We start from the raw sequence: 13,294 nt of genomic DNA, 5'->3' as shown, positions 1-13,294 counted from the left end.
ACGATAGGTAGTCTAAGCCTATCTAGGTTGTGAAATTCTTCTTTTTCTTTGTTCAGAACTGACCGTGTTACCTTATAGTGGACGACGCCCACAACCGGTCTACTAAAACAAAGACTTAGACTTTGTTAAGTTTCTTATACATTTTGAATATGTATTTAAACAACCATTAAATGTAAAAACGTAACAATATTATGACAAAATATTCTGTTTTATTCCTTGGAAAATGATCTAAGAGTTTTTACAGTATTCAATCACTTGTAACGTGATTTCTAGTATACAAAACTCTAACAGCGCCTTCTTCGCCGCCCTGCCTGCACTGCTGCCTAGCCGGCGAGTGGTGCCGCCGCTTCCTCCCCATCTCTGTCTCCCTCCGAAGGCCTCACTTTCTCTCGGTCCGGCGCCTATTTGTTTTAGTAAAGACAAATGTCCCATATTTCACTCTGATTTAGTATTCTGTTATTCTTATGACATCTAGACAATATTTCCTGAAATTAAGTAACTTTTACGATATGTTGAGACAGTTTAGTATTTTTAGTCGCGAAATAGCTGCGCTTTCTTTGACTAGGAAGATGTGGTCGTGACAGAGTGGTATCAGAGCACTTTTCTTTCGCTCTGACCCAAGAACCTTCTTTCTAAGCCTTAGTCCAGAACAGTAGCACTAGGCTAGGAAGAAAAACAGAATGATCAGTACAAGATCCCAACACCTCAGCTCGACACGATCAACTGCAGCAGAAACAGGGGTCGACGCCCGCTCGTCCAGAAAAGAAATTTTTTTTAAGAAAGAAAATATTTCTCCACTTTAAGAATGAAGATGAAATTTTCTAAGTTTTCAGAAAAAGAAAAAAAAAATAATTTTCACAGCCCTTACGGGAACGGAAATGTTTATTTGAAATGCTTGCAAGATGCAACGTGATAGCCGATACTTTGCATGAGATATGCTTACTGTATCTGTGTTTTATGAGCTTGACATGGATGTGTAGATGTCATGTGAACTATGTATGTAAACCTAGAGTGCTTTAGAGAAGTACCTTAGGTGAGACTTTCAGGATCCGGTACTAGCAGAATAAGAATTTGTTACCGCCTTCCAGGGCGACGAGACTAACCGAACTCACCAGTTAGGGAGAACCCCTAATTTCAAAAAGAAAACAACAGAAAGTATCACTGCCTTGTCTTTAGACATCAATGAAAGGAAGTCCATTCCTTTGAACATACGGATAGTATTTGTATATACCAGCCGATTATGAGACGTAGCCACAGACAGACCTAGTACGACTTCTTCGAGATAGCGACTCAGTACATACCATCTTTTATACAGCTTTATACATACTTATATGCATACTTTCAGTTATGAGCCGTTTTGAGGGCCTTTCTTCTTTTATGTAGAGATGGCACGACAGCGTTTTACCCACCGACGCCCACTCCGGACAGGTGCCGATCCAGATGCGGTGGTGCGTTACTACCGGACGTACCGGCGTTGCCATGGGGACACTCTCGCCGAATTCGTCGCCCATTATGGTAAGCTATGGGAGGAGGCGAACTGGCATGGGGTGAAACCCTACGAGGGCATCGTGAGACTGGTGGAGTTGTTCCCACCGGAGTGGCAGGGGTGGATGGCGACCACAGCCCAGTTATACACTTCTTCGCGGCCTCCGACCTATGAGCCGATAGGATACATGCCGGGCTTCTTGAGTGCAGTCTCGGCAGGGTGTTTCCACTTTGGGGACGGACCCCCGCCAGACATGCAAGCCCCGGGGAGTGAGCGATTTCGTAGCCTGCCACCTTTGGCCCTGATGCGGGCGGCAGACGGAGTGTTCGAGGAGGGACAGTCGTCCCGAGTACCCGGCCGTCGCAGAGGTAGGGCAGAGATGGGGGATGTGTCGGAGTCCAGCGACGAGGTTGAGCAGATAGAGAGCGGTACCGGGGGTGGAGAAAGCGAAGAGGATCTCGAGGAGGATCCAGAGGAGGAGGATCCAGAGGAGGAGGATCCCGAGGAGGACATAGTAGGGGACGATGACGATGACAAGGAGCCGCAGATTGGCAGCCTCGCGGACCAGATAGTGGGGGTCAACCCTCCACAGCCCCTCGAGCCACCGCCAGAGATTCCTCCACCACCCATGGAGCCATTTCCCGAGGAGTTGGAGCAGCCCCTCCACCCAGTAGATGAGGCGTTCTACAAGGGGCTATACTACTACGCCAAGCATGTGGACAAGGATTTCGTCTCCGACCTCGACGTACCAGTGGCGCCTTGCATGGCCCCAGAGATTCCGCAGCAAGGTCGTCGCCTCCGAGGGCGAGGAGGAGATATGGTCACCTATAGAGATGCCTCTCCCTGGGACGAGCCACGATGACCCGATGTGGATCGACAGTGACTTGGAGTAGGGGTCGGTCAGACGGGACATAGCCGTGCTAGCTTAGTAGATTAGTTCCCTTTCTTTTGTAAGAACTGCAGTGATGTCATATGTAAAAGATATTAAGACCTCGTGAGAGGCAATTTTCCCACTTTATGATGAATACATATGACTTGCCAATTTATGACTCCTGTTTGATTTTGTTAAACATATGCATGAAAGAGAATGCATGAGATGTGAAACGAATCCTAAGAGAATATAAACTCTGTATTGATAAAAATGAACAACTAGTACTGATATTGTGTTATAAACAGAATGCCTCCTAGAAGACAAGCAGGCAGGCCAAGAAGGTACGCGCAGGTACCAGAGCAGGTACCTAGGAGAGACCAGGCTGGGGGAGCAGGAGCGCAACCACCACCTCCTCCACCACCGCCTCCTATAGTGCCAGAGAGGCGAGTGGAAGAAATATTCCTCAAACAGAACCCACCTGTGTTCAATGGTCTGGGGAACCCAGCTACAGCGGAGACCTGGGTGCGTGCGATTGAGCGCATCTTTGATTTTCTTCAGTGCACCGACAGGGAGCGACTCTCATGTGTGAAGTTTCAATTGGTTGAGTCCGCCGACTTCTGGTGGGAAGCCAGGCGAAAGGTTATGACTCGTGAGCGGTTAGAGCACCTGACTTGGGAGGAGTTTAAGAATGAACTGTACGGTAAGTACGTCCCCAAAAGCTACCGCAAGGCCAAAGAGGTGGAGTTCTATGGTTTGAAACAGGGAAAGATGACAGTGACCGAGTATGATAGGTTGTTCTGTGACATGTCACGCTATGCGCTCGGACTAGTAGACACGGACGAGAAAATGGCCGAGAAGTTCTGCACTGGCCTGAGATCGGAGATAAGAATGGCTCTGGCCAGTCATGGAGGTCTGACCTATGTCGAGTCATTGGGCCGGGCCCTGGACATCGAGGCAGCTATGCCCAAAGAGAGGCCGGCGACGCATGTCACCACCGCTCCACCGCCGCCACAGCAGCAGTTCCCTCGAGAAAAGAGGAAATGGGAAGGAGACCGAGTCCCGACTGATGCCAAGAAACCACAGTTCGCCCCTAAGCCACAGCAGAACCGTTGGTACCAAACTGCCCCGACTCCAGCCGTGGAGCGCAGAGCCCAGGCACCTCAGTGTGCGAGATGCTCGAAGAGACATGACGGACGAGTGTAAGGCCGGGACTGATGGATGTTTCCACTGCGGGCAGAAAGGACATTTTGCCAGAAACTGCCCGAGCAAGGCGACTGGAATGGGAGGACAACGTCCACAACTGCGGGCACTCCAAGTTGAACCAAGGAGAGAGAATGCGATACTCCCTGCACCACATCCTCAGCGACAGCTACGCCCGAGACTTCCCCCACAGGCAAGAGCCTTTGCACTACAGCAGAAGCGGGCCAAGGCCGAGGAAGGGAAACGGGAGCAAGGAAATTTGGCAGGTATGGGAACTCTCCTCAACATACCTATCGCCATTTTGTTTGATACCGGTGCATCACACTCCTTTATATCAACATCTTGTGTGGATACTTTGAACTTGTCTACGGATGTGATGGAACATAGTATGAGGGTGTCCTCACCCGTAGGAGGCCTTATAGATATCACACGAACGTGCTCAAACATAAAATTTTCCCTGGGAAACCTGAACCTAGAAGCTCATAACTTACATGTGATGTTGATGTGGAGCGTCGACATTATACTAGGAATGGATTGGTTAGCTGAGAACTATGCTACCATCCGTTGTAAGGAGAGACAGATAGCACTACAATACCCCGGGACGGAACCCGTAATCTTTCATGGGATCTCCATGAGGAAAAGCAAGTCGATTATTTCTGCCCTACAAGCAACAACCATGATGAGGAAAGGATGCCCTGCATACCTTGTCTATCTTAACGAAGACGAGAAAAAGGACAAGAAAATTGAGGACGTGGCAATAGTACGAGAATATCCTGATGTATTCCCAGAAGAGCTACCAGGCTTGCCACCGAACAGACAATTGGAGTTCAGCATCGATCTGGAACCAGGATCAGCTCCAATATCGAAGGCGCCTTACAGAATGGCACCAAGGGAGTTAGAGGAACTCAAAATGCAGTTACAGGAACTACTAGACCTGGGTTTCATCCGACCCAGTGTGTCGCCATGGGGCGCACCAGTACTATTTGTAAAGAAGAAAGACGGCACCTTGAGGATGTGTATCGACTATCGAGAGCTGAACAAAATAACCCTCAAGAACAAGTATCCTTTACCGAGAATCGATGACCTCTTCGATCAGCTGCAAGGAGCTGGAGTTTTCTCGAAGATGGATTTGAGATCGGGTTATCATCAGTTGAGAGTTCGACAAGACGATATACCAAAGACTGCGTTCCGCACCAGATATGGCCATTATGAGTTCACGGTAATGCCTTTTGGGCTTACCAACGCTCCAGCTGTGTTCATGGACCTAATGAACCGCGTGTTTCACCCGTACCTGGACAAGTTCGTTCTAGTCTTTATAGATGATGTGCTCATCTACTCGAAGAACGAAAAGGAACACGAGGAACATTTGAGGGCCACCTTGGAAACGTTGAGAGCCGAGAAACTCTATGCTAAGTTCAGCAAGTGTGAGTTCTGGCTTAATGAAGTAAATTTCCTTGGACACATAGTGACAGCAGAAGGGATCCGAGTAGACCCCGCTAAAGTTGAAGCTGTGCAACGTTGGCAGTCACCAGCGACACCCAATGAAATTCGGAGTTTCCTAGGTCTGGCAGGATACTATCGAAGATTCATTGAGGGGTTTTCTAAAATAGCGAGGCCGATGACTCAACAGCTCAAGAAAGGAGTTAAAGTCAACTGGACCCCAGAATGTGAAGCAAGTTTCCAGATGCTAAAGAAAAAGTTGACCACAAGCGCCAGTGCTAGCCGTACCAGAAGCGGGAGTCGACTATGTGGTGTATACAGATGCATCGAAGGTCGGACTCGGGTGCGTGCTGATGCAGAAGGGTAAGGTGATAGCATATGCGTCACGCCAATTGAGGCCGCACGAGTTGAATTATCCGACGCACGATCTGGAATTAGCAGCAGTGGTCCATGCGTTGAAGATTTGGAGACATCACCTCTATGGAGTTCGATGTGAGATCTTCACAGATCATAAGAGTCTCAAATATTTTTTCGAGCAGAAGGATCTGAATATGAGACAGCGCAGATGGCTGGAACTAGTCAAAGACTACGACTGTGGTATAAACTACCACCCAGGAAAAGCCAATGTGGTAGCAGATGCCTTGAGCAGAAAGACTGCGCCTCAAGTGGCTGTTTTCCTCACACAAGAGGAAGAACTTATCCGGGAATTTGCCAAGATGCGACTGGAAATAGTAAGAGCCCCGGAGACAGTAGACAGCAGAATTTCCACCTTGGTCATAGAACCAGATTTAAGAGCCAGAATCATTGAGGCCCAGAGAGATGATGACGCTCTAGAAAAGATCCGTCTCAGAGTGAGGACGGGAAAAGGGGAATGTTACCGCGAAGAGGCAGATAATGCTCTCACTTTCAAAGGAAGATTATGCGTACCCAACGAGGAGGCACTCAAAAATGAGATCATGAGTGAAGCTCATGAGACACCCTATACTGCCCATCCTGGAGGTACGAAAATGTATCAGGACTTGAAGAAGCAATTTTGGTGGGATGGCATGAAAAGAAGCATAGCGTCGTTTGTAGAAAGATGCCTGGCTTGCCAGCAAGTGAAGGCTTTGCATCAACGACCCTATGGAAAGTTGCAGCCTCTCGAGATTCCAGAATGGAAATGGGAGCACATAGCAATGGATTTTGTGACAGGATTGCCAAAATCACAGCGAGGAAACACAGCCATCTGGGTAGTAATCGATCGCCTCACCAAAAGTGCTCACTTCATACCAATACGTATCACATACGGTTCGGACAAGTTAGCACAGATTTACGTGCGAGAGATCGTACGCCTACATGGTGTCCCAGTAACGATCACCTCAGATCGAGATTCAAAATTTACTTCTAGATTTTGGATCAGTCTACAGCGAGAGTTAGGCACTCAACTGAATTTCAGTACAGCATTCCATCCACAGACGGACGGACAGTCCGAAAGGACGATCCAGACATTGGAAGATAGGTTAAGAGCTGTAGTGCTCGACCGTGGAGTAAGCTGGGAGACAGTACTTCCACTTATAGAGTTCGCCTACAACAACAGTTACCAGGCAACTATTGACATGGCCCCATACGAGGCATTATATGGGAAAAAGTGCAGATCACCACTTTACTGGGATGAAGTTGGTGAGAGAAGGATTCTCGGACCAGACTCAGTAGAAGAAATGATAGAAATTGTCCGACAGATCCGAGGGAGAATCAAAGAAGCTCAAGATAGACAGAAATCCTATGCAGATGCTCGCAGAACGGATTTACAGTTCAAAGCAGGAGACAAGGTCTTTCTGAAAGTATCCCCATCAAAAGGGATAACCAGATTTGGCGTCAAGGGCAAGCTGAAACCGCGTTTTATCGGACCTTACGAGATCCTAGAAACAGTCGGCTCTGTGGCGTACAGATTAGCGCTCCCGCCGAGTTTCGGGAATGTTCACAATGTGTTTCATGTATCACAGTTGAGGAAGTACGTGTTCGACCCCAAACACGTAGTGCACCAAGAAGGGATGGTGTTAGAACCAGATTTGAGCTATGAAGAAAAGCCAGAAGCAATTCTGGACAGAAAAGTTAAAGAGTTGAGAAATAAAAATATTGTGACAGTGAAAGTCCTTTGGAAGCACCACGGCCGCGAGGAAGCGACGTGGGAACTCGAGGATCAGATGAAGGAGAAGTACCCACAGCTTTTTGCCTAGCCAAGACAAAATTTCGGGGCGAAATTTTTGTTAAGGAGGGTAGAATGTAACAGCCGAGATTTAATTCTCGAAGACTTGAAATAAAATACTGGAATTTTCTTTATACAAATAATGAAGGGGCAATTTTATTCTTTGAATAAGAATGTTAGAGCACCCGCAACGCGTGCCGAAACCGTTCCGCGTGCCGTTCCGCCGGAACGGTTTCGCCGCGGAACGCGTTGCGGCGCTGCATTCCGCTCCCGTCCCGTTCCCATTCCGTGCCGGGTGCCGACGGCACGTAACGCGGCACGGAACAAGCCGCCACGCGCCTGGGCGACGTGGCCGATCCCCGTGCGTGCGTGCTTCCCACTCGCCGGCCCGCGAGTGGGACACGTCAGCAATGACGCAATAATTATTTTTTTTTTATAAAAATCGAATTTTAAAAAAAAAAAAAATTTTTTTTAAACGGTAACATTACCGTTTTTTTTAACTTTTTCTTAATTTTTTTAATTTTTATTTTTATTTTCTTATTCTATAAATACACCTAATTCATTCATTTTATACACAACTACACATCTATTCTTCCTACATCAACATCAATTTCTCTCCAATTTTCATATTCTATCTCTTCAAAAAATGTCCGGCGACGGCAATTACGGTGGTGGCGGCGCCGGAGGGTGGGATCTCAACGCGTTCGGCGATTGGGAGACCATGTACAACACACTTGGTGGTTCTGGGTCATCGACGCCGGGCACGCAGGGGTCGGCGACGCCGGGTGGGTACCAACCACCCACTTTCGATGTGGATGCCTACGCTCGAGGCTCCGGCTCGCGGCTTTCCCAGGGTTTGTCCCAGATTCGGGAGGATATCCCCGTTGAACCCACTCAGGGAGGAGGCCGAGGCGGTGGAAGCTACAGGGCTGCGTCTGAGGCACCCGAGGAGGATGAGGAGGAGGAGCCGGAGGATCTGGGCCGGCATCCCTACACCAACGAAGAAACAAAGGCGGTGTACACCGCCTGGCTCACCGTCTCATATGATCCCATCGTCGGCAACCAACAAGCCGCCAAGTGCTTCTGGGAAAAGGTCCGTGATGTCTACCACGAGACTAAGCCGAAAGGGGCCCGGAAGCGCAAATATACAATGCTTCGTGCTCACTTTGGCCGAGTCGATTTACAGGTCAAAAAATTCTGCGGGATCTACTCCTCCGAAGCGGCGCACTACCAAAGCGGAGCTTCGGGCGCCGACATACTGAGGGCGGCTATGCGCGCCTTCCACCAGGACACCGGTGTACAGTTCAAATATGTTGATATTTGGCAGCTCGTCAAGGACGAGGAAAGGTGGGCCGGTGGTGTCCGCTCCAGCTCGGGATCAACCTCAAAGCGGACGAAGCACACGACGAGCGGCCAGTACTCGTCTGGTGACACCGATGCGCCCAGTGATCGTGGCACGCAGGAGGTTGGGGTTACGGCCGCCGAGTACGAGGGATCTAGCCGTGGGCGCCGTCGTCCGCAAGGGACGAAGGCGGCGAAAGCGGCTAGAGCGAGGAAGGGCCGAGGAGAATCAAGCCAGTCGGCCTCGGGATCGGGCTCACAAGGAGGCTCGAACACACTTATGGTGGCGTACATAACCGCCACAATGGCGGACACTTCCCGCTTCTCGTACGCCCAATTCACGGCCTGGTGGAACGGAATTGTGCATATGGCAGGACTACTTGGTCTTCCCCCCTCCCCCTAAACCTCGACCGCCTCCGGAGGATGATTCGCCGGCGGAGTAGTTTTTTTATTTTCCCACGTTTAATTGTGTGTTTTTTATTGTGTGTTTTTTATTTTTTTAGGATTTGAATTGTGTGTTTTTTTTAATTTTTTTAAGTTTAAGTTGTAATTTTTTTTAATATTGTGTGTTTTTTAATAAAGTATGTTTGTTTTTTAATAAAGTATGTTTGTAGTGTGTTTATTTAATTTAATTTAGTTGGAAATAAAAATAAAAATTGAAATAGAATGAATAGTAATTTAAGGAACGGTTAAGGAACGGTTAAGGAACGAGGGTTGCAGGTTCCGTTCCTTAGTTAAGGAATGGAGTAAAAAAGTACAGTGGGGCCCTCAAATAGTGGTTTAAGGAACGGTTTAGGAACGGTATAGGAACAGCGTTGTGGATGGCCTTAGTACAATATAAGAAATAAAATTAAGCTAATGAAATTACAATGTCATTAATGTCAAACTAATAATTGAATCGAGACCCGACAACTAGTATATATAATACATGTTTCCGGATAAACAAGAGAGCTTAAAATGAACTATTAGGAACGAACGTTCCTTGTGAAACTTTCCTCGACCTCCATCACCGAAACCGAAGGCTGCTCCGAGCCCAGAGGAAAGAAACGAGACAGCCGCTGCACCTCTGCAGATTCACAGCTAACAACCCTGCATCCTAGCTTGAACCGAAAGCAGCTGGAGGACACGAAGTCAGACCCGTTTCAACTGCAACGGACCCCGGATACCAGCCTCTGCCTAGCCTTGTGGCTCACCTGCAAGAATCAACATCAAGGACAGTCAGTTAAGGGGGCAAGGACATGTAGTTAAAGTAACTGCACTAGCCAGAAGAAGAGTGAGTTCTGTGGGAAGAAACAAAGTATACAGCATCCCAAATTAATGTTTCACGAGTACACTCTCATGTACTCTCACAAGGAGTCAGCATTTTCAGCAAAGAAATCAGAAGTGGCAGATTGCCTCTGTCCCAAATCACTGAGAAATCCCAACAAACTCCAATGCATATTACATATACCTCGAGTCATTTACAGTAAACCACACCACAACACCCTACTTTCATTTGGATAGCAAGAGTAAGGAGCAGAGAGCTCGATTTTAAGCATAGCCGGAGGCCGACAACTTCAGACCAACAAATTCACAAGAGGTAATCCCCTCAACACCCTCTTTTGCATCATTTGAATCAAGTAGATAGAACAAGAACGTAGAGAACATAGAAATAGCCTCGGTAGGATTTCGTGTAGCACAAATACCCACCATCGATGAAATCCAATGACTGAAGCAATAAGAACATGTTCTTCTCCAGATCACAACTTTAAACCACCAATTACTATCCTAAGTACCGACACACTAAATAGAGTCAGGAAAAGGACTTAGCTTGTGTAGGAGAAACGCCAAGAAGGAGCGGCTCGTTGCTGACTCCGAGGAAGAGCCGTGAGGGCAGGGGCGTGGTGAAGCGGCGGCGCACCTTGAGTCTCGCCCGAACAGCAGCAACAGAAGCAGCCTCGCAAAGCAGCGACGGCCTCCGCTGACTCCAGCAGCTGCGGTGCGAGCGCCGGAGGGCCGAGAAGCTGCCTCGGAGACGATCGCGGCGGCGCTGAATCGCTGGGAGCAGTGGCGAACGGTGACGGTAGCAGCGGTGCCGTGCCGTCTCGAAGCCAGCAGCACGAATCGACGGCGACGACCGAAGGCCGCGATGAGGGATGAAATGGGAGATGGCGACGGCGGAAACATTTGCCGGGAGGGGACGCCGCCGAGGAGGCTGTTTCCTCAGCCTTCGACGGGAGAGAAGGAAAGCTAGGGTTCTTGTTTTAGGGATTTGAGAATAAGGAATGAGTTTGAATTGGGGAAGGAGAGGAAAGGAGGCGATGATCCCTCCCTTTCCGCAAAGACGGCGAGACCGACTACGACGAAACACGGAGGCGACGGTGGTAGCCGACGAGCGAGGCGCCGCTGTGTCCGTCTCGAGCTAGGGTTACCGATCCTCAAAATTTGGGGAGGAAATGAAATGGAAAAGGGAGAGAAAGTAGGCGACGTGGTGAAGGGAGGGTTCTTTTAATTGGACTCTTTGATTTATTTGGACCATGATTTAAAATCAAATTGGGCCATCTTCACTCCCTTAAAATTTAACTTGGGCCATCACATTAAATTAATTTTGAGGCTGAATTATAATTCCCTTCGGGCCATTAATTTTACTTCGATTGGGCCAGTTTCTTTTAATTAATTTGATGGGCCATCGCCCTAAATAAATTCAGGAAAATAGAAGAGAAATTTCCCTAAGCCACGGAAGAGAAGAAATTTATTAAGCCGTGTTGAAACAGTATTCACTAAATACTCAGATGGGAACTTTATTAGCCAAGTAAGTATTTCAAATACTTAAGGAAAATAACCCGGGAATTTATTACGACCCGAACCGATCGGCCAGTTTCAGAATAAATTAAATCGTTGATTTAAGTAAGAATTAAGATTTTTCTAATTTTAGAAGAAAGGAAATAAAATAATAAAGGAGCACACTTAGGCATGCATTCATGCAAGATCAGTAAATTATTTAAGCCTGATTCAAGTATATTAATTTTTGCAAAGGAACGTCGTCGCTCGACGTATAATCTCAGAACAGGGAAGCACCTATTTTGCAAGAGTTAAGCAATTGAGGTGTGGGCTTCTTTCCTTTTTCTTTACAGAACTCTATGAGAATAAGTGTGAATATTTGAATGAGTTGTCATGCCATATTTCATTTTGTGATTGCCATTCATGTTAAATCGAATTCGGGTCCCAGTAGGTCAGTAAATCCTACTCGGACTAGTGTACACTTACGGACCGTGAGCTAGCGCAAGGTTGGCCGGTCTAGGGGTCGTGAGCTAGCGCCAGGTTAGCCGACCCAGTGATCGTGGAATGTGGCCACATTCCCGATTCACACAGCTTGATATGGTATATCATCAGAAAGTTAAAAGACTGCAGTCTATTTCAGAAAGAAATAACAGATTTTAGTGACCGGGACTTATTTTCAGAAAAACCCCGCGTTCACTCAGTTTGGCTGACGACTAAAAGAAACAGCTTTCGGCATAAGCCACTGAGTATATAAAATACTCAGCCCTGCATATTGTTTTCCTTAATGTGCAGATTGATCGATCGAGGCAGAGGAGGTGTTGGGACAGAAGATTAAATAGATAGAAGGGTAGCTGGTGTAGTATGTCTCCATACATAGTACAACTGTCTTGGAACTCTTCCGCTGCATAGACTTAGATTTGTTTTAGTAAAGACAAATGTCCCATATTTCACTCTGATTTAGTATTCTGTTATTCTTATGACATCTAGACAATATTTCCTGAAATTAAGTAACTTTTACGATATGTTGAGACAGTTTAGTATTTTTAGTCGCGAAATAGCTGCGCTTTCTTTGACTAGGAAGATGTGGTCGTGACACTTAGTTTATGGTTATAAATTTTTAGTGAAAAATATCTTTCAGTATAAGTCGATTGAAAATCACGTAATTATTCTTAAAAAGCTTCATGTTTAATACTCCCTTCGTCCCACAATGTGTGTCTGACTTTGACTCGGCACATGTTTTAAGAAATGTAAAGGAAAGTGAATTAAAAAAGTTGGTGACATGTGGACCCTACTTTTATATATTATTTATACATATATAAAGGAGGAGTTTTCTAGATATTTACATTAATGCCATTGTATATTTTGTTGTTAATTACTCCCTCCGTCCCGGATAATTCGGGTCACTTTGACCGGGCACAAGTTTTAAGAATTGTAATGAAAAGTGGGTTGAAAAAGTTAGTGGAATGTGGGTCCTACCTTTATATATTAGTTTTATAATAAAATGTGAGTAGGAATGAGTTAGTGGAATATGGGGTCCACTACCAAAAATGGTAAAAGTGAAGTGGGACAAATTATGTGGGACGGACCGAAATGGAAAATTGGGACGAATTATCTTGGACGGAGGGAGTATATGAATTGTAGATTCAATTTTAATATTCTTTCACCAGTTTAATAATCATACATGTAATTCAAGTCTCATGAAATTCCATCCAGCAATTTCATATATAAATGTCGTGCATTAACTGTAAATAACTTATACAACGTTTAGAAAAAATTTGCAATTGAAAAATCTCAATCATGTGTTTCATTTACAAATATTCACTGTGCATTTATCTAGCAGTTTGTCAATACATGAATATTGTGCATTTATATGCACATATGACATAACTCACGCAGGGTTAAAACAATTTTTTTTTTAATTTTTTCTCGATGTTTTCTGACGTTTTCGATAAAACCTTTTCAAAAAAGTATTTTAATAATATTTTCGGTAATATTAGTAGATGCTATGCGA

The 13,294-nt window shown here is 46.3% G+C and overlaps 1 protein-coding gene across 1 annotated transcript; it reads left to right on the top strand.

The window, feature by feature from the left end:
* The first annotated feature begins 2,663 nt into the window (after positions 1-2,663).
* On the top strand, positions 2,664-3,560 carry LOC121749448. The gene has a single exon (XM_042144018.1). The coding sequence runs from the start codon at positions 2,664-2,666 to the stop codon at positions 3,558-3,560; it is 897 nt and encodes a 298-aa protein (XP_041999952.1).
* The last annotated feature ends 9,734 nt before the right edge of the window (positions 3,561-13,294 follow it).

The sequence above is a fragment of the Salvia splendens genome, chromosome 9 (assembly GCF_004379255.2).
Source record: "Salvia splendens isolate huo1 chromosome 9, SspV2, whole genome shotgun sequence".
Classification (NCBI taxonomy): Eukaryota; Viridiplantae; Streptophyta; class Magnoliopsida; order Lamiales; family Lamiaceae; genus Salvia; species Salvia splendens.
This window is presented reverse-complemented; position numbering and strand designations above follow the sequence as displayed.

Excerpts from the sequence above, each read along its gene's own strand:
- LOC121749448 (XM_042144018.1), top strand. The coding sequence starts at position 2,664 with ATGCCTCCTAGAAGACAAGCAGGCAGGCCAAGAAGGTACGCGCAGGTA.